General features: G+C 47.6%; 1 protein-coding gene across 4 annotated transcripts in view; it reads left to right on the top strand.

Annotated features, from left to right (window-relative positions):
- Positions 1-17,521, top strand: part of MYO10 (myosin X) — a 293,414-nt gene extending 275,893 nt beyond the window's left edge. For all 4 annotated transcript variants that reach the window (XM_048508398.1, XM_048508397.1, XM_048508396.1 and 1 more), the window contains 5 exons: positions 3-139; positions 1,092-1,215; positions 5,948-6,403; positions 9,797-9,988; positions 16,495-17,521. In XM_048508398.1, coding sequence (XP_048364355.1) covers positions 3-139; positions 1,092-1,215; positions 5,948-6,403; positions 9,797-9,988; positions 16,495-16,605 — 1,020 coding nt within the window. In that variant the 3' untranslated portion in view covers positions 16,606-17,521. The remainder of the gene's footprint in view (positions 1-2; positions 140-1,091; positions 1,216-5,947; positions 6,404-9,796; positions 9,989-16,494) is intronic.
- The last annotated feature ends 3,021 nt before the right edge of the window (positions 17,522-20,542 follow it).

Genomic DNA, 20,542 nt, shown 5'->3' with positions numbered 1-20,542 from the left:
AGGTCGTTGAGAAGTTAATTCGAGGCCTTGCCATGGAAGACAGCAGAAATATGTTTGCTTTGTTTGAATACAACGGAACTACAGATAAAGCCATTGAAAGCAGAACCGTTGTGGCTGACATCTTGGCAAAGTTTGAAAAGTGAGTTTGCCTCTGCTAATAAGCAAGCAATTAAAATCCCTTGCAGCAACATTCTGAATATCCTTTTTCTTGAATCAATAGCATCCCCCCCCCAATCAAAAAATGAATAAAGAGCTTGTATGTCTGGCAATGATTACGTCACCCTTCACTGTGGTTCTTGTATTCTGCTGTCCTAACATCTCCTCTCTCGTGTGCTCCATCAGTAGCCCTCCCCATCTGGGCTGTCTCCCCAAAGCCGTTTCTTCTTTTACGGCTTCCCACAGTTGGCGCATCTGCCTGAGAGTTGCTGGTCGTCTGTCTAGGCAGAGCCCTGTGGGCAACTTCGGAGGTTTTGCAGCGCTGCTCTCAAGCCCTTCTGCTCATCGCCTCTAACCTTGCCACTGACTTTGGGGCAAATCAGTCACAGCAAATGCAGCTGACCTTTCAAAAAGGATTTCTAGAATTGTTTCTCTCCTGTTCCTTCAGCAATCCTGATCTAAGTTTCCTTAATTAATTAAGGGCAAGAGCAGTCAAATGTGCAAAGGCACACACAATCAGCAGTGGTGCAGCACTTAAAAGCTCTGTCACTAAACACTCCACAGAGTGCAAGTTGTCATGGAGTTTCTGGGCTATACGGCTCCAGTGAGTATGAATATAACTGGATCTGACCATTTTGTTCCGCATGCTGCTTGCCAGCCAATTGGGAGAGCCGGCCGGCTAGCAGGGGTTTGGCTTCAGTCAACAGTGGCCAGTGGCTGCCAGAGGACGTGTCCTCCACAAACCTGCCTAATACCCTTCAAAAATCATCACTATGTCCTCTGGCAACAAGGTCCATAATACAATTACTCACTGAGCAAATATACACATGTGGATTTGTTCCTTGTGTCAGAATAAATTTTGGCTTCAGTCTAAAATGTCATTTAAGAACATTTTTCTTTTCACTCAAATCTACTCTGCATTTGTATTTTTCCAGGCTTGCTGCTGCTGCTTCAGAAGGAGGTAACGTGGTCTGGAAATTTTACTTCAAGCTCTACTGTTTCTTAGACACTGAGCATGTGCCAAAAGACAGCGTGGAGTTTGCTTTCATGTTTGAACAGGTAAGGCTGGATCATTAGATGTTGATGGGGAAAAAAAAGAGATCAAGGAATTGCATAAACTGCTGAAATAAAACAGTGAAATGCAGTTCCTGAGGAGCTGTGTATGAACAGTGTCTATTATACCCAATTTTACCTTACCTGTTTACCTAACTTTTAGCTAAGTTCTCCTTTATTTAAGCTCAGCCCTCCCTTGAAGTCAGGTGAGATGGTTGCCTCAGGTGAAAAGGTGATGATGCCATTGATTGTGGCAGAGTAGAGAAAAGGTGCTTCAAGACCAAAATACACAGCGCATGGAAATGTTTTCCATGTGCCAGAGAAAGACTGTTTCATCTGCATGGTCTTATGTGCAGTCCCACATGGGTCTGTGCATGTGCAGACCTGCCACAATAGGAGATAATAGCCAACTTCTCAGAAAGATCTGTAGAACTCTCCCAAGCGCCTCCCTCCCTCCCCTGGCTGAAAGGTTGGAAAATCCCTGTCCAAACAGTCACAGGGGATGCTTCCCTCAGTCCTCTTTTCACCACTGCGTGGCTATCCAGAATGGTCGGGTCTGTCCCTTTTAGAGTGGAAAATTAGTGAGAAAGATCTTGCTTTGAGAGAGAGGGCAACCAGGAGATCTTTACCACCTTTGTTGATGGTAGGTTTTTCTCCTCAGAAATCCACAGGAATAAGAAGTAAAAGTTATTGAAGGAATTAAAACAGGGGTCCTCAAACTACGGCCTGCGGGCCACAAGCGGCCCGCCGAAAACATTTATCCGGCCCACTGGGGTCAACCCGGCCGCTTCCAAGCTGGTCTGCTCACTCACCTTCCCGCTCGCCTTAGCCAGCGCTTCACGCCAGCCCTCCTCACTGAGTCCGCCACACTCGCACGGGGACAGCCCTGCCTCCCGCCCGCCCAATGACCTCACCACTCCCCCAGGCAGCCCTGCCCCATCCCGAGCCAGCCAGCGGCCTTCTGCAGCCACCCGTGCTGGAGGCAGGGCGCCGTCCTTGTAAAAGTCTTGCAGAGTGGGCAGGCAGGAGAAAGGGAGGGAGGAGAATCCAAGCTGGTCTGCTCACTCACCTCCCCGCTGGCCTTAGCCAGCCCTGCCCCATCCTGAGCCAGCCAGGGGCCTTCTGCAGCCACCCGTGCCGGAGGCAGGGCGCTGTCCTTGTAAAAGTCTTGCAGAGCGGGCGGGTGGGAGGAATGCGAGCCACATTCCTCCCGCCCGCATGCTCTGCAAGACTTTTGCAAGGACGGTGCCCTGCCTTCAGCACAGGTGGCTGCAGAAGGCCGCTGGCTGGCTCGGGATGGGGCAGGGCTGCCTGGGGGAGTGGTGAGGCCATCGGGCAGGCGGGAGGCAGGGCTGTCCCCGCGCGAGTGCGGCAGACTTGGTGAGGAGGGCTGGCGCGAGGTGCTGGCTAAGGCGAGCGGGGATGTGAGTGAGCAGACCAGCTTGGAAGCGCCCGGGAGCAGCACCCCTGGCACCGCCCTCGGCCCTTTGCCTGCAGGAGGGAGAGGGGGGAAGTGTGGGGATAGGAATTTGTTCATAGGTTTTTTTAAACTATCGTCCGGCCCGCCAACAGTCTGAGGGACAGTGAACTGGCTCCCTGTTCGCAAAGTTTGAGGACCTCTGATTTAAAATAATAAACTTACACACACAAATGTAAAACAAGCATATGAAGAGTTCACACAGTCCTAGGACATAGATAGAGTTGAAGGGATAGGGCTCAAATAGATCGGGGTGGGGGTGGGGTTATACGGAAAGGTGATAACGGCCTCATCTTGGAGCAGAAGAATCTGAGAAAAGCAGCTTCAACGCCTGCATTAAGCTCCCAGAGGGATGAGTGAGAGCAGCTGGCAGGCAACGTCACTGAACATACTGGGCACTGACTGCAAGGTGTGGAGCTAATTTATAAGAAAATTTGGCCCTCTGGCTATCTTAGGAGACCTGATCTTCCCAAACGAAGACAGCTCTTGTCGTCCAAAGGGGAACAAAGAGCTTAATGACTCACGCCTGGGAGTGGCCAGAAATGATTAGATTTTAGGGTGGGTTGATGAAAACTCAATGCCAGGACTTTTCCGATTCAAAGTGTGGTGGTCTTTCCCAGAGGTTAGTCAGGAAAAGGAAGATAGGATTAGTTCACTGAAGAATAGCTGGCAGGAACCTTGATTACGTTGAGTTAGCATATTCTTTGTTGAGGCGGGCACTGGCTTCCCAGGCTTAGGCTGTTGTCTTTCGTGATTGCTTTAGGAAAGGGGTATCTGGCTGTTATGCATGTTAGTGACTGAAAGGGAGACGTGCCAGGCAGATCCTTCTCCCTATTGGGACCACTAACCCAACTCAGAGGATGGCTTCCATCTTTGACCTGCATTGTTTGGGAGGCTTCACAGGTAGAGACACTACTTCCTAAAAAAGGTCGGGGGCACTCCATCTCTGGTCTGGCTGGTAGCAGCATGAAGGGGACATTAAGTAAGTTTCTCTGTGATTTGAGGTAAACTTTTCTCGAGCTTTTTTCCCTCCAGTATGGAACCTAAAGTGGCACTTTTAAAAAAATGTGCTAAATGTGGAGCCAAAATAGCTAAAAATGGCCACCATTCTCACTGTGTCCTCTGCATAGGAGAGCGACATATTCCAGCCATTTGCCACACCTGCGCCTTATGAACACCCATGGGCAGGAATGTGAGAGCCTTTGGACTGAAGGCAGCTCTCTATAAGTCCTTAGCCCTGGTTATTCCATCTAAGAGGCAGAAGACTGTAGCTTTGGCACCAGTGGGAATATTATCTGAAGGCTCCTCTGCCCGACAGACTCGGGCCTCGTTGCTGCCTGGGGTAAAAAAAGCTCCTAAGAAGACCTCCATAGTGATGTCAAGGCATCAGGCCGTGCAGTCATTGGCTCTTCAGGAGAGCATTAGCCAACCCACAGGAGACATTCAAAATGGAAGTCTCCAGTCCGGCACTCTTCCAGGGGATGGAGCCCTGGCTGGTCGAGGGCAGCTCATAGCCAGACCCCCTCGCTGCCAAAAATCACGGCTTCATCAGAGAAGTGGCTCTTCTCATGGCCAAGGGTCATCTTTGAGGAGTCCGCAATGGGAGAAATCACCCCACTGCCAGTGCACCACCTCTTCATCTCGAAGTCAGGAAAAACTAGCTTCATGGCACCAAAGCACTTCACAGCGTCACAAGTCGACCTGGCCTTGGTGCCAATCGACTTGGCCTGGTTGACACGTGGCCTCTGAGTTGACTCAGTTGACCTTCAGGACCAAGTCTGCCTATGTCAGCAGGTTTCAGAATTGCCTTTCCTGCAAGATCATTGGGCCAGTGGTTGTTCGATGATGCCGTGGCAGTGGTACCACGTGAACTTCAGTTCAGCGGGCTAAAGAGGTCTGTGTACGAGAAACGATCTCAGTGCCCAGAGAGAAGAGATTGTTTTCCAGGGAGCAAAGACCTTAGACTGCCCTGCATCCCTACCCAGGGCAGTGGGGGCGCTATTGTCCATGGCTGTACCCACCAAACCTTCCTATGTGATTAAAGTCAGACCAAAGACAGAGTAGGTCTCTCAGACTGGCATGACGTCAGAGATCAATCTTTGAAGCCTTCCTCTAGCTTTCCTTCAGCTGAATGGCTCTTGCTCCAATGGAGGAAGGCTCCTGAAGTTGGGGGAAGGTTGGATTTGTGCCAGTGTCAGCAGACTTTCTTACAGCAGTGCACTTCTCGATGGATGGGAGCAGTCCGCTCTTGTCTCGTCCCTCCAGCTCTGTGATTGCCTCTAGTGCTTGTAAAGATATCTCACAGGACAATGCCAACTGCATTCTTCACATTCCAGTTTAGCCAAGACACTCTTGGCTGACAAGACTTCTGCAGCTAGCCAAGAACATTTTTTATTGCAGTTCAAGGCTTGGAACCGTGTATTACATCAACATGAATTACAGGGCAATGCAGCTTCCCCCTTAATGGTAGTCAAGAACAGCTTCACTCGCCAGCCATCCCACAGGGGATGGAAAATCCTGAATAGATCCACTCCGTTGCCTTGGTGCCGTAGCATAGAAGCAGATAATAATGATGCAAACCTAACCCCACTGTTCTGTAAAGAGCAGTCTCCATTCTTTCTCACTCTTTCCAGTCCTAGTCCCTCTGCTGTGGCTTCAAAGAGTGTGAGAGGATTGTGCTCCACTTCCATTTTATTTAGTGTCCTGAGTGTTTCCTCTCTCATGTTGGCGTCGTGCCAGTTTGGTAGAATCTACGAGGCGTGAGCTGGGGAGGTGAAGGGGAGCTACTGGCTTAACTAGCTGATTTTGGGGAAGTGTCGCTGTGTCCACTTTAGCTACCTGTCAGTGAAATGAGAATACGGTGTATTCTTGTACATACTAATAAGATTATAACAATTATGAGTTGTCGCAGCCACCACAATCAACTCTTCCGTTCCTTGAGGGTTGTTTCTTGTAGTGCTGTCCTGGCCACCATTTGAAGCTCAAACAGAAATGTTAGCAAGTTCCTTGGACATTTGATTTCTGTTCATCGGGGGGGGGGGGGGCTAACTTTGCACAGCCGTTTCAGGGCGGCATCTTTTTTGCAGTTCTGCTGGAAGCTATTTAAATGGAAACAGGCTGCTAGGAAAGAAGATTTTCTAGCTGCCCTCTCATTAGTGGAGCATGAGCAGCTAGAGAAAAGCTTGTTCCTGTATATTTCTGGAGTTGAGGGCGGAGGTGTTGTTTTGGAAGGATGTCCCACGTTGTCTTTTGTTTTGTTAGGCACATGAAGCAGTGATTCGAGGACATTATCCCGCTCCTGAAGAAACCCTCCAGATCCTTGCTGCCCTGCGGCTCCAGTACCTGCAAGGTGATTATACTTCATCCAACATCACAGTACCAGAAATGGAAGAAGTGTATCCATTGCAGAGGCTGAAATCACGCATCATCCAGTCCACCAAAACATCTACCCCAGCAGAGAGGCTGGAGAGGAAAAGGACCAACTTTCTGGATGGAACCCTACGGAAGAGCTTCCGCAGCAGCTCTGTCAGCAAGCAGAAGATGGAAGAGGATCAGATGCTTGACATGTGGGTCAAAGAGGAGGTTTCTGCTGTCAGGACGAGTGTGATGGATAAGTGGAAAAAAATTCAGGGAATGAACCAAGCACAAGCAATGGCCAAATACATGAGCTTCATGAAGGAGTGGTCGGGCTACGGGTCAACCCTCTTTGATGTCGAGGTGAGCATGTCCCTCACTTGCTCTGAATTTCCAAAAACTACTTTTGTTCATACAGAGATGAACAAGAACCAGCACATTGCCCAACAGACACATTTCTAGACCCAGTTTTACCATTTGGCTACAGGAGCAACTGAACATTATTGCTAGCTTTCAAGAGTGATTTAGAATTGAGAAACCTGCTTGTGCAAGGGAATTAGCCGGCTGAACTATTTATTGCTAGGATTTTATAAATCCTTCATAATCAAGAGTTAATAGCTTGTTAAATGCTGTACGTGTTAGGATCAATTCCACTCAACCACGCTGCTTCGTTCTCAACGGCTTTATTGAGTTGGTGCACCCAAGGTACAAGGTGCCAGAACTGAGAGCTCCGCCCCTCAGCTCTGGCCTTTGTATGGTAACTGTCACGATCACTGCCAATCAGTGATCGGGCTCTTCGGCTTTAACAGTTATAGGCTCCAACATGGTAGCCTAGCAACATAACAACAGTTCCGACCAATCCCCATTCAGCTCTTCCCAACTCTTCCAACTGCAGTCCCGTTCCTAACAGTACGTCAGCATTTTTCACCTTGAATTACAGACTGGATGGCTACTAAGTAGACGAAAGAACAGAGTGTCTGTATCAAGCAATCCCAAATTTTTATTTGGTCTCGTGTAGTACAAGAATGAGAGAGGCGACTGTTGGATACCGTTGAGATGCTTTCCATCCCTCCCTCTCCCCGTTGTGGGAGAAACTCATTGGACTTCTTAGTCAGCTTCCAGCATAACTCACAATTGGTGGGTTTTGAATGAGAAAATATTCTAAGATGCATGCTAGAAAATGCTATAGAAATGATAGTCATGGTATTCATATATAGAGAATTGTAGCAAGTTTAGAGATGTAACATTTCTGGAAATTTTGAAGCCATAGGAAGAAAAAACTGTTTTCTTCCAGTTTTTATCAGGAAAAAATGGAAATCTGGGCAGGGGACGTAATCTGGGCAAGACTTACTTTTCCTAGCAAGCCAAAACTTATTTTAGTGCTTAATTTATAATTTATTCATAACTTAATTAATAACTAGTGTGACCCGGCCACGCGTTGCTGTGGCTTATTGTGGTGAAATGGGAAAGGAACAGTAGCAGCAAATCAATTGCAGAGGCCAGCAGTACATGCTCATGCAAACACGCAGCCTGATACTGTGCGGTGTCAGTGATGTGTGTGCCCGTATTCTGTGGGGGGATGGAAAGGCACACACAAATAGGCTGGCTAGTCATGATCCTCCCACACATCTAGGCTGGCTGGTCATGATCCTTTACCTGGGAGTAAGTTTGGTTGGTGGCAATGGGTGTCGCTTCTGAGGAAACCCTCTGAGGGGCGCGACACAGCCATTCAAAGTATGTCATGGTTGCTGTACCGAGCTTACTCCTGAGTAATGCATGCCTGGTTTTCTTAACTGTAACCGCAGTATTCAGGGAATCTAGGGTGCCTGGCCCCTCCCTCCCATCCCTTGCATGTCACCCCTCCCCCTCCTTCCCTTCCCTTTTCCTCCGCTAGGGTGGGTGGGTCATATCAAGATGCTAGCCCCCCTGCCTCCCCTCCCTTGCATGCCACCCCTCACTGTCTCCCCTCTCTCACTTCTCTTACCTTGCATGCCTCCCCCTCTGTCCCTTTCCTCTCCCTCCCTCTCTTCCCTTGCATGCCACCCAGTGGTGGGATCCAAAAATTTCAGTAACAGATTCCCATGGTGGTGGGATTCAAACTGTGTCGTAGCGCCAATGGGGCTGGGCGGGGCATGACGAGGGCATGACCGGGTATTCCAGGGGCGGGGCATTCCTGGGCGGGGCTGTGGCAAGGACGCAGCCACTGCACCGGTCCTTGGGTGGGAAACGAATGCACGTAGGCGCAGGCTGCCACGCATGCCGGTGCACTTCCTGCTAGACTGCTTCAAGTTCTGAGTGCTACTGCTGAGAGGAGGGGCGTAACTAAGGCAAAAATCACGTGGCAAAATCACCAATTAGTAACCCCCTCTCGGCACACACAAATAATTAGTAACCTACTCTCGGGAACCTGTGAGAACCTGCTGGATCCCACCTCTGATGCCACCCCTCCCTCTCAGTGGCAGTGGCGTAGGAGGTTAAGAGCTCGTGTATCTAATCTGGAGGAACCGGGTTTGATTTCCAGTTCTGCTGCCTGAGCTGTGGAGGCTTATCTGGAGAATTCAAATTAGCCTGTAAACTCCCACACACTCCAGCTGGGTGACCTTGGGCTAGTCACAGCTTCTCGGAGCTCTCTCAGCCCCACTCACCTCACAGGGTGTTTGTTGTGAGGGAGCAAGGGCAAGGAGATTGTAAGCCCCTTTGAGTCTCCTACAGGAGAGAAAGGGGGGATATAAATCCAAACTCTCCTTCTCCCTCCCTCCCTCCCTCTCCCTCTTCCTCGTGTGTATGTGTGTGTATGTGTTTCACTTCCACTCGAGTTACTGCCTATGTACTGTTTCCACTGCTCATATCTGGCCATCTGAGTGAACATTCTAAGCAGCACGAACATTCTAAAAGTCACAGTTACACACAGGCAGCTGCATGTCCTTCACCAGGGAGTGCCAGGAAAAAGGCGTTTTACCTGGGCCAGGTGTGAAATTTCAGGTATGTAAACATCTAAAAACACTCTCGCCTGGCTGACTATAGTGACTGGGAATTTTCAGAGGAATTGGCCCAGCAGTTACTGAGGTATACTGTCATCAACAAAAACACTGTTAGCTTTTTATATATATAGATTAACAACTGAGTTAGCACATAAAATTGTACCATTTGACATGTTAAGGCATTTAAAAGTATAAATGAGTTAGTTTTCTACAAGCAAAATGGCAAGCATGCTCCCCCCACAGTGACCAATTGCAGTACCCTATAATACCCCCACACACACAGGTGTCTTAGTTTTGCCATTCAAGAGGTAGGAAATAACGACAGTTGAAAACAGAAAATACCAATTTTGTAGCAAACAAAAGAGGATAGAAATAGTCTCACACAGTCACAATAGGACCTGCAGCATATTTGGATACTGAATTACACTTTGTAACATTGAAAAAACTGAGTTATATTATCATGCACATTATACAATACAAATTATACACAGCATCAGTCACATTTTAATCAAATATTATCTCTAGCATTGAAGATTATCTTATATAAAAGTGAATCAAACCTTATACCAAAAAGCATTCCCCTTCTTCCAAAAGAGAAAAAATGTCATTGTTTTTTCCAGTGCCTTTTAAAATGTCCAGTTGGTGTATTGAAAGCCGTGGGAAGGATGAAGATGACTTTTCCTGCCGCCTTCAGGCTTTCACATCTCTAGCAGCATTGAGACGCTTCTTCAGTTTTGTTTTCACCTTGATCTTATGTTGTTTTTTCCTTCCCCAGTGCAAAGGAGGAGGATTCCCGCAGGAGCTTTGGTTGGGTGTTAGTGCCGACTCAGTTTCTGTGTACAGGCGTGGCGAGGGTCGACCACTTGAAGTCTTCCAGTATGAGCATATCCTCTCCTTTGGGGCTCCCTTTGCCAACACCTACAAGATTGTTGTTGATGAGCGAGAGCTGCTGTTTGGGACCAGTGAGGTAAGAAAGGGAGGCAGGTTTTTACTTCTGTTTTCCTGCCTTTCTTAAAAGAACAACATTTCAAAAGAACACCTTCCATCGTTCTGTTGCCATCACATTTTCTAGAGGCTTAGCATTAATAGCAACTTGAAATGACTTGATGCAGTATTTGCTGTGCGAAAAAGTATTCACGTATAATAATCTTTCAGTTACCTTGATCTCATAGATTACAATCTTTTGCATAGGTCCATTGCTTAAATCTCATTTAAATCCCACATATGTACACAACTATGCTAAATCAACTATGCTAAATGCACATGAGCTGTGCTAAATCAAAGTATGCCTCATCTAGCCCGCGTCCTGTTGTCAGAATCCCAAAAACTGAAACTCATGTAAAAGTACAGTAGTTTATTGAGAATTGAGGATCTTCTCTGGTCATGCCAGAACTGAGATTTGCCCGCGCAAAACCCAGTAGTTAAAGCAGACAGCACCCCCCTATCCTGGGAAAGCGCGCCCAACAGGAACTGTGAAAGAGATAATGGTAAAGACGGCCAGGCACTGACCTTGAGCAGCACCTGGTACAGTATAACATCATACAGAAGACAGTTGAAAGTCAGTTAGAAATGCATTTAACCCATTCCTCCACCCTCAGCATACAGAAAGCAGCAAAGGCAAAATCCCCATAATAACAGGCCTCCTGACAGTCCGCTCCCTCTAGGGCCCTCCCCCCGGCTTGCTTGGGCAGCGTTGATTAAAAGCTTTAACAAGGCGGGGGGCTTTAACATTTTCAGCGAATATCCACTGATTCTGCCCAGGTAAACAATTTTTCCAAGAGACCAAATACTGCAAGCTGTTACGATAGATGCGAGAATCAAGAATGTCAGACGGTTCATAATGTTTAATCCCATTAATCAGAACCGGAGGAGGAATCTTCTTCTCTGGATGCCAAACGTTCGGGGAACTTGTCTTCTTCAGTAGTCTGCAATGAAACACAGGGTGTATTTTATGCAAAGCATTAGGCAATTCCAGTTCGGCAGTCACTTTATTGATAATCTTAAAGGGCCCAATATATTTCGTGCTCAGTTTTGAGGGCCGATGTATCTCCCACCACTAGAGGGAAGTCACGCCTGTGCTTATTTGCTTGCTGCTTGTATGAGTCTCTAGCTTCCTGGAGCGCTTTCAGTATAGGGGGCCACTGATCAGCAGCGGATTGCATCCATTCTTTAACCTCGGGTCCAGGAGCGTCCCCTGACTGGAGCATGGGCAGAGGGGGCACCGAACAACCATGAACCACTTCAAAAGGGGTTTTGCTGGTACTACTATGAACAGAGTTATTGTAGGCATATTCCGCGTAGGGTAATAGGTCAACCCAGTTATCCTGCTGATAGTTCACATAACACCATAAGTACTGTTCCAAAGTCTGATTGGATCACTCAGACTCCCCGTCAGATTGGGGGTGGTACGCTGAGGAGACCCCCTGTTCACTGCCCAACAACTTCATAAGGGCCCTCCAAAAGTGGGATACAAATTGACTGCCCCTGTCTGTAATTATTTTCTTGGGGGCAGAATGCAACCTGTAAATATGCAGCATGAACAGTTCTGCCAGTTTCTGAGCAGTGGGAATGGAGGAGCAAGGAATAAAATGAGCCTGCATAGAGAACAGATCAACTACAGTCTAGATCACAGTTTTGCCATGACTCAAAGGCAAGTCTGTAATAAAATCCATGGAAATCACCTGCCAGGGCTCACTGGGCAGCCCAATGTCCTGCAATAGTCCTTAGGGCTTGCCCAGAATGTGTTTCGCCATAGCACAGACAGGGCAGCCCTCAATATAAGTCTCAATGTCCTTACGCATGGTCTTCCACCAAAACTGTCTGCGAAGCAGATGCAAAGTTTTCACAAAGCCAGAGTGGCCAGCCGACTTGGAATCATGCCCCTGGTGGAGGATTTGAGACCGCAGATGGGGCGGAACATACAAGAGCGAGCCACAACACCAAACACCATCACATAATACTAATCCATCGCCTCCCTCTGCAAGAGGCACCGGGGACTTTCCCGCCTCCATGAAGGCGGAGAGAAGGTGTTCGGGAGGTGATACAGGTGGCGGAGGCTCTGCCTTCGCTTGCGACCGGGTAACAGCCAAGCCCAAGTGGGTGGGGGAGAGAATAGTGCGGGAAAGCGAAGGATCCACCTTGCACTCCTCCCCCTCTGGCAAGCAGGACAGGGCATCTGCCAAACGGTTGGTTTTCACCCGGGAAAAAATGCACAGTAAAACGAAAGCATGCAAAAAAGTCTGCCCAATGGATCTGTTTAGCAGATAGCCGGCCCGGAGAGCAAAGGGCAGCCAAGTTTTTATGATCAGTCCAGACCTCGAAGGGGTGCCCTAACCCTCGAAGAAATGCCTTCACACAGTAACCTTGTTAGCACAGGTTTCCTTATCACCAACAGTGCAATTGAGTTCAGCACCCGAAAACTTGCGGGAAAGATATGCACAGGGGCGGAGATGCCCATCTGAACCCCGCTGAAGCAGGGCAGCCCCCAAGGCCTTGTCCAAAGCATTAACATGCACCACAAACAGCAGCGAAGGGTCAGGGTGGGTGAGAACAGGTTCAGAAGTGAAGGCAGCCTTCAGGGAATCAAAAGCAGACTGGCAGGCAGGGCTCCAAACCAGAGGAGCACCGGACGAGAAGCCCACGTCGCACTGCCGAAACCCAAAGGTTGAGATTCTCGATAGTCCCGATCCCGGTGACGACGCACGGTAACTCCCTGCGAGCCGTCTAACGGTGCGGTCATGAACTGGTTGATGGAGCCCAGAAATCCACCTGGGGTAGGGGCTTCCCCACCTGCCGCACTGCCGAGCGAGATCCGAGGCCCCTCTGCTGGGTCAGAGGCTGAATCCGAAGTCCCTGTCAGATCATCAGGAATGGGGCGCCCTTGGTCTGCAGCCACAGACGCACCCGCTGGCTGGGGCTCCGAAGATGTATTACTGGCAGGAAAAGTCTTTGTTAAAAGTTGCAAAAGTGGAAGGTGAAATCCCAGCAATGCACGGCGGCATGGAATTCAACCTAAGAGGAGTTCTGGCATAATGTCAGAATCCCAAAAACGGAAACAAACTCATGTAAAAGTACAGTAGTTTATTGAGAATTGAGGATCTTCTCTGGTCATGCCAGAACTGAGATTTGCCCACGCAAAACCCAGTAGTTAAAGCAGACAGCACCCCCCTATCCTGGGAAAGTGCGCCCAAAAGGAACCGTGAAAGAGATAATGGTAAAGACAGCCAGGCACTGACCTTGAGCAGCACCTGGTACAGTAGAACATCATACAGAAGACAGTTGAAAGTCAGTTAGAAATGCATTTAACCCATTCCTCCACCCCCAGCATACAGAAAGCAGCAAAAGCAAAATCCCCATAATAACAGGCCTCCTGACACCTGTTCCCTGTGGTGGCCAATCAGCTGCTGTGTGAAAGCCACAAGCAGAGCAAGAAGAAGGTGACCTTCAGACACAGATCCCTGCAGCTAGTATTCCAGACATGCTACCTCAGTACATGGTAGTTTCTTTCAACCAGCATGGCTAATAGTTATGGGACAGAGCTGTCCTCCATGGGTGTCTCTGTGACTCCCTTTTACAGCCATCTGAAGTACTGGCCATCACTGCATTTTGTGGTAACAAATCCCATGCATCGTGCCTTGTGTAGCACAATCTTAAGAACACCAGTATAACCTGCTGGACCAGACCAGTAGTCCATCTAGTCCTATGTAGACAACAACTAACCCATTTCCCAGGAGATCCAAACAAACAGGTCTCAGAGGAAGAGCCTGCTCCTAATACTGCCTCCTGGCATTGATATTTAGACCTTTGCTGCTCGCCATGGCTAGTAGCCACTGAGGGACCTCCATGAATCTGCCTATCCCCCTTCTGAAGACATCTATGCTTGTGGTCATCACTACCTCAATAAATCAGATCTTTATTCCAGTCATAGACCATTATAAGAAATAAAATAAAGGGTAGTGCACGAATGATAAAACATATTAAAAGAGTTAGCATAAGTACTGAAGGGGCTTAAAAAAAACTTTAAAGGACACTAAAATTATTAAATTGAAGGCTATAGCTATCAAGTCACTAAACCTACTGTGATGCACAGACCAGCCTGCCGTGTGTTTCCAGAGCTTTTACACAGAACCTGGCCACACTGTAAGCTATATCAGGATTGGTGTCTGAGCAACGTTTAGATATAAAATTGTTCTGAAATACGTCATCCAGCAAGTTGGGGGGGGGGGGGTTTGGGGGGGGGTCATTAATATAGAAGTTAAATATGAGTGTGGAGCCAATATACATAACCTTGTTTCATACCCTTCCCAGTTTCAGCATCATTGGAAAGATGGCCACGAGGGCGACGGGGGGCTTAGAGTGTGGTCCCTGTCTGCAGCTCACTATCTCCACTGTCAGTGAAGTCCAGAGATCACTGAGTGAAGAAATATTTCCTTTCATTTGTCCTGACCCTATTTTCCTATGACTTCATTGGGTTCCCCACATCCCACTATTATGGTAGAGGGAGAAAAAGCTCCCGGGGTCTACTTTCTCTACCCCATGCATAAGTTTGTAACCTTCCATAGTGTCTCTCCTTAGCCATATTTTTTACCCTGAAAAGTTCCAACTCACCATCCTTGCTTCATAGTAAAGATGCTTCAAGTCCTTGATCATCTTGGTTGTTCTTGTCTGTATTTTTTTCCAGCCCATAATATCCATTTTGTGATATAGTGACCAAAACTGCATACAGTATTCCAAATGAGGCTGCACCATAGTTCTATAAAAAGCATGACATTATTGGCTGTTTCCAGTCTAGTGTGATGATTATTAGTTTGCAGTTTGTCTTTCACGATTGCTGCACAGAGTCAACATTTTCATTGAGCTGTGTGGTGGGACAGGCCTGCTTTGACCTGCAGGCTCTATTCTACCCAGCCCTCTCCCATGGGTTCCCAACTCCTCCTGGAGGGGCTTCTGTCTCTCTAGGGTAACTGCTCTCACCACCTGACCTTCTTAGGAATTTCCCAGTGGGGAGGGTCAGAACCCCCCCTCACCCCCAGCTTCCATTACAACCCTGAGCCCTTGCCTCTGTGTCTCCCACATCCCCACTCCTCAGCACCATGGGGATGATTTACAGCCTGGTGCACCCCTAGACTAATGGCTGCTTGCCAACTGCCAGCCTTGTTAGAATAGGGTAGGTAGGCTCTTCCGCCTAGGATATTACAGCTATCTGCAGATTCTCTATTACCTGGAAGATGTTCTTCAGCTCCTTGGGTGAACACGTGGCCAAAATGGCTGCTTCCTCCAGAACTCAGGCAAGACTCTGTCCCCTTCGATAGTCCCAGCCAGAAGAAGCTTCCTCTGCTCTCAAGAGTTTATCAATTCCCTGCCCCCATCCCTGGTCAGTCTGGTCAAGGAAGCTGTTCCTGCTAGCTCCGGGTATCCTCCTCCTGAGGCCCTTCACTCCTTTTAAGGCCTCCAAATCTGTGATACTTGGTTGGTGTAAGGGGAGGGGGGAGTTGGCCCATCCCATTGTGTCTCTTATTATCCTCATTTGCATGTCTAAAAAGGTGGCTGAGGTGAGGCAGGTAAGCAATTGACATGACTTCCCCCTCTCCCTCCTGCCCAGAGGGAAAAAAATGCTTAAATGTTACCTGCAGATGTCAAGGAGGGAAAAGCCATTTCTTCATAAGTTGTCTGCTACAATGCTAAGACCTTTTCCAGTCTAAGTCCAGATCCCATCATCAGATTTTCTTGTTCCCATGTGTCACACCTCACACTGACCAACACGCAAGTTCATTTGCCCTGTTGTTGCCCATTCGCCCAATTTGGAGAGATTCTCCAGCAGATTTCACAATCCCTTGTGGTTTTCACAGTCCTAAATAATATGATGTCCTCTGCAAACGTGGGCACTGCTCACCCCCACATCCAAATCAGCATGAACAAATGGAATAGTACTTGTCCCAATACTGATCTTTGTGGGGCTCCCAGTACTGACATCCTGTTTATTCTTACTCTCTGCTTCCCAATACTATCAATTCATTCCTACTTTTTGCTTCCTGTTGTTCAGCCACTTTTTAATCCCTGTGAGGACCTGTCATCTTTCGCATGACTTCAAAGTCTACTCAGGAGTCTTTAGGGAGGTACCTTCCGTACATTCCTTGATCTGGCTACCACAGTCTGAGGTCCATTTCCTAGTTCATCCACTGCCAGCTCATATACGTGAAGTAAGGATTCCGTGCCTAGCACTTCACTTCACACTTACAGCCTGTCTGCCAGGGGTTCCATGAAGCTCCGTGAGCCTTACTTTCAAATAGTGGCTGCAAGTACATAATTGATCTTCAGTACCAAAAAGCAAAATAGTCTTTATAGATTGTCATTCATTTGGCTATTGTTACTTTATCAACCACACATGAGCAAATCTCATATTTCTGTGTGTCCATGCAGAAAATACAATCAGTTAAAATGTGCATTAACTGGTTCTGCATTTGTTCTTGGCAGGTGGTTGACATTGCCAAACTGATGAAAGCCTATATCAGCATGATTGTGAAGAAACGTTACAGCACCTCTCAATCAGTGAGTAGCCATGGAAGTCAAGGCAGTTCCAGGTGAAACCCAAGAATATGCCTCGTGCCCCCTTCGCATCAGGGCCCGTCACTGCCAGCTTCTCCAGATATGGAGACTTGAAAGCACCTCTGAAGCAACACAAACAGCCACGTTTCTGGCAGCACCTTTGGTCAACGTTTGTTTTTCCACAAGTTCATCTAACATCTGCTCCTCTACTAAACTCACTGATGGGCACGCATCAAGCTTTCCAAACCTTTGTTACCTCTAAATAACATACTGTTATGCCTTAACTTAACACCGCCCTCCAAGCAGGAAGAAGTGCCTTAAATAGACTAAAGCCAACTAGCATTGACTGTTGCTGTATTAGCAGAGGGGATTTTTTTAAAAAAATTAAACCACTTAGTGTATTAAGGAAGAGCTAATTCAGCCGTCTTGCACTGCCCAACTGTCGGGTTCATGCGTGATGAAGAAAAGAAGCGTCTCAGTCGGAATGCTGCCGGCGGCTTTCCTGGCAGATTTTATTAACCGCATGGTGTTCCTGCCCCTTTTCTTTCAGGCGTGTGACCCAGATCAGCACCTAACTTTTACAGGTTGTAAAATGAGGAGAAAAGTAAAGGGAAGATTTATGTGCAATGGTGTAAACAGTCTTTCTGTACATTTTAATAGACCAGAGCTATAGTTGTTCCAGTTGTAGACTTTCTTTAATAGTCCGGTTTATAAGAAATTTCAGGATTTTCTTTTTTTTAATTGTATCTTCGAAAAAGAAATTTTTTCATCCTTCGTTACATATGTAACACATCTGCATTTCTTTCCCTCCTGTATTATAGATAACACATATAGTTGAAAGAAACTGTATTTATAGACTGTCCTTAATATGGAAATGCTACTATCAGCACATTATTCTATCATTTGTCTTGCATTTATAATTTTTTAAGATATTAAAATTTCTTTTTTAAATAAATAACTTTTAGTGTGATTGAAATGTGTCACATGCTGAACATACTATAAAAGAAATCAAAAACTAGGAGAGAGAAACGTCAGTTTTAGTAGCAAATACCTTTCTCAATTAAACTGGAAAGATTTCTGCTCCTGTTATAGCATAGGCCACAAAAGATTAATGAATAATTTGGGGGAAGGAGGGCAGTTTGAGTCCAGTAGCATTTTAAAGACCACAACCTTTTTTCCAGGGTAAGAAGTTTTCATTAATCAAAGCTTGCTTTATCAGACACAAATTACCATGAAGATCCATCAGCCTTTGTATCCAGTACAGAGGGGTGTTGCAAAGAAGGGCCAGTGGATGTCAGGATGCAAAGATAAAATGGGAAATATAATCAGCTTGATTAGATAGAACCTATGCATATAGATGGGAACCATAGAAAATTAGCATCTATAATGAAAAAGGCAAACTCTATGCTGGGGATAATTAGGAAAGGAATTGAGAATAAAACTGCAAAGATTGTCATGCCCTTATATAAAGCAGTGGTGCGACCGCACTTGGAGTACTGTGTTCAGTTCTGGTCGCCACATCTCAAAAAGGATATCAAAGAGATAGAAAAAGTGCAAGATTGAAGGAGGGCAACGAGGAGTTCGATTGAGGGGACTGGAGCACGCTTCCTTACTAGAGGAGAGGCTGCAGCGTTTGGGACTCTTTACGTTTGGAGAGGAGGCGTCTGAGGGGGGATATGATTGAAGGGGGTCTATAAAATTATGCATGGGGTAGAAAAGTGTTGACAGAGAGAAATTTTTCTCTCTTTCTCTGTCACCTTTCGAACCAGGGGGGCATTCATATGAAAATGAAATTTGGGGGGAAGAATTAGGACTAATAAAAGGAATCACTTCTTCACGCAACGTGTGATTGGTGTTTGGAATATGCTGCCACAGGAGGTGGTGATGGCCACTCACCTGGATAGCTTTAAAAGGGGCTTGGACAGATTTATGGAGGAGAAGTCGATTTATGGCTACCAATCTTGATCCTCTTTGATCTGAGATTGCAAATGCCTTAACAGTCCAGGTGCTTGGGAGCAACAGCCGCAGAAGGCCATTGCTTTCACATCCTGCACATGAGCTCCCAGAGGCACCTGGTGGGCCACTGCGAGTAGCAGAGAGCTGGACTAGATGGACTCTGGTCTGATCCAGCTGGCTTGTTCTTATGTTCTTATGAGATAAGAATCCTATTCCTATGGGGGGGCGGGGGCATTGTCCTGAGATGGTTCAGAAATTCAGGATTTTCAGTCTCTAACGTCACTTCAAAGATTCTCTGTGTAGAACCACCACTCAGCAGTGAGTGGCAGCCATGGAAGATCCTGGAAGACCTCTCACTGGTTTCTGATTCTTGATGTCACATTCATGTCCGTTTATTCTTTTGCATAGGAACTGGCCTGTTTGTCCAATGTATAGACTGGAAGGGCTTCGTTGACAATTGATGGCATATATGATGTTGGAAGATGAGAAAGGGCACAGACCTGAGAAGGGGATTGTTAGATTCAGTGATTGTGTTGGTTGAGTGTCTAACAAGGGAACAAACTGGTATCTTGGTTTATTGCAGGCCCTGACCTCAGAGCCCATGTCCATATAGTACATTATTGTGAGAAGTTGTTCAAGGTTAGGGGGCTATCAGTGGGGAAGGAAGAGTCTGCCTTATAGTGCATGATTTAAAGAGTCCCCAAACCGCTTACAAATTCCTTTTCCCTTCTCCGCTCCACAACATTCACCTTGTGAGGCAGGTGGGGCTGAGAGAGTTCTGAAAGAGCTGTGACTGGCCCAGGTCACCCAGCCACCTCTCTTTTTATGCCGTTGCCATAACAGCCCTCAAGATCATTGGGCTACCCCACAATAGGTTTATATTGGGGCTAATTTACCTGTGATGTGAACAAGTAACGCATTGAGATGGCAGCCCTTGTCCACCACATGTCCTCCTGACAAGGTTCCTGACAATCAAAGATTCATGTCCTTGTTATGAGGCGTCCAGATAGTATTGCCTGGAGTAACTCATATATTTAATCTCTGCAAACAGATTGTTTTGCCTTAGGCTTGCTTTCAGCTTGGACACTCTGCTATCCACCCATACAAACATGGAAACTCGCATTTTGTAGCACACAGTATGAGAAATAATATGAAATCCAAGGATTATACTACTAATGGATAATTTTCTGCCTTGTGTGGCACCATCAAACTCAGCCCCCCAGGGGCGTATCTGCAGTGGGAACATGGGGTTATCCATGTCCCCGGGCACATGCCTTTTGTCTACATGCCCGGTGCCGCCCCCTCACCAAATGCCACCAAGCCGTGGCCCCTGCCTGCCTGCTTTTGAAAGCTGGCTTTTGAAAGCAGGGAGGGGGGCTCAGGGGTGTGGCCCTGCCCCCTGAGGCCCCCCCTTTAAAAGCCGGCTTTGGAAAGCTTCCGCTTTTGAGCCTGCACAGAGGCTAAATGGCCCGGTGGCGGTGCAACAACCTGCCCTCTGTGCAGGAGTCTGGGACCAGGGAGCTGTTGAAACAGGGCCGCGCTCCTGAGGTATCCCTCCCTTTTAAAAGCTGGCTTTGGAAAGCTCCGGTTTTTGAGCCTTCAGGGAGGAGGGCAGAGCTGGGGAGGGGGCATGGCCCCATTCCTGGCCTGCAGGGAGTTCAGGGGCACGCCCGCCCGCCCCGCTTTTCAAAACTGGCTTTTGAGCCTACACAGAGGGGGCGGAGCTCATGGGTGTGGGCCCACTCCTTGGCCCCACCCTGAGCTTCGCCCCCGTGCAGACTCAAAAGCCAGCTGTGAAAGCGGGCTTCTAAAAGCAGGAAGTGGGGCAGGGCGGCGGCGGCAGAGGAGTTGTCTCCGGGGCCATTTCCCTCCCATAGGCCTCTGCAGCCCCCCTCGCCCCCCCCCCCCGAAGGTGGCGTCACACTCACTAGTGGGGGGGGGGCAATCCGGAATAAACCAAGATGTTAAAGGGGGGAGGGGCGGTATGAGCAGGATTTTGGAGAAATGGCACCTGGGCTAT

Source organism: Sphaerodactylus townsendi, linkage group LG09 (genome assembly GCF_021028975.2).
Source record: "Sphaerodactylus townsendi isolate TG3544 linkage group LG09, MPM_Stown_v2.3, whole genome shotgun sequence".
Lineage (NCBI taxonomy): Eukaryota > Metazoa > Chordata > Lepidosauria > Squamata > Sphaerodactylidae > Sphaerodactylus > Sphaerodactylus townsendi.
Note: the sequence above shows the minus strand (reverse complement) of the source record. Positions and strands in the feature narration are given on the sequence as shown.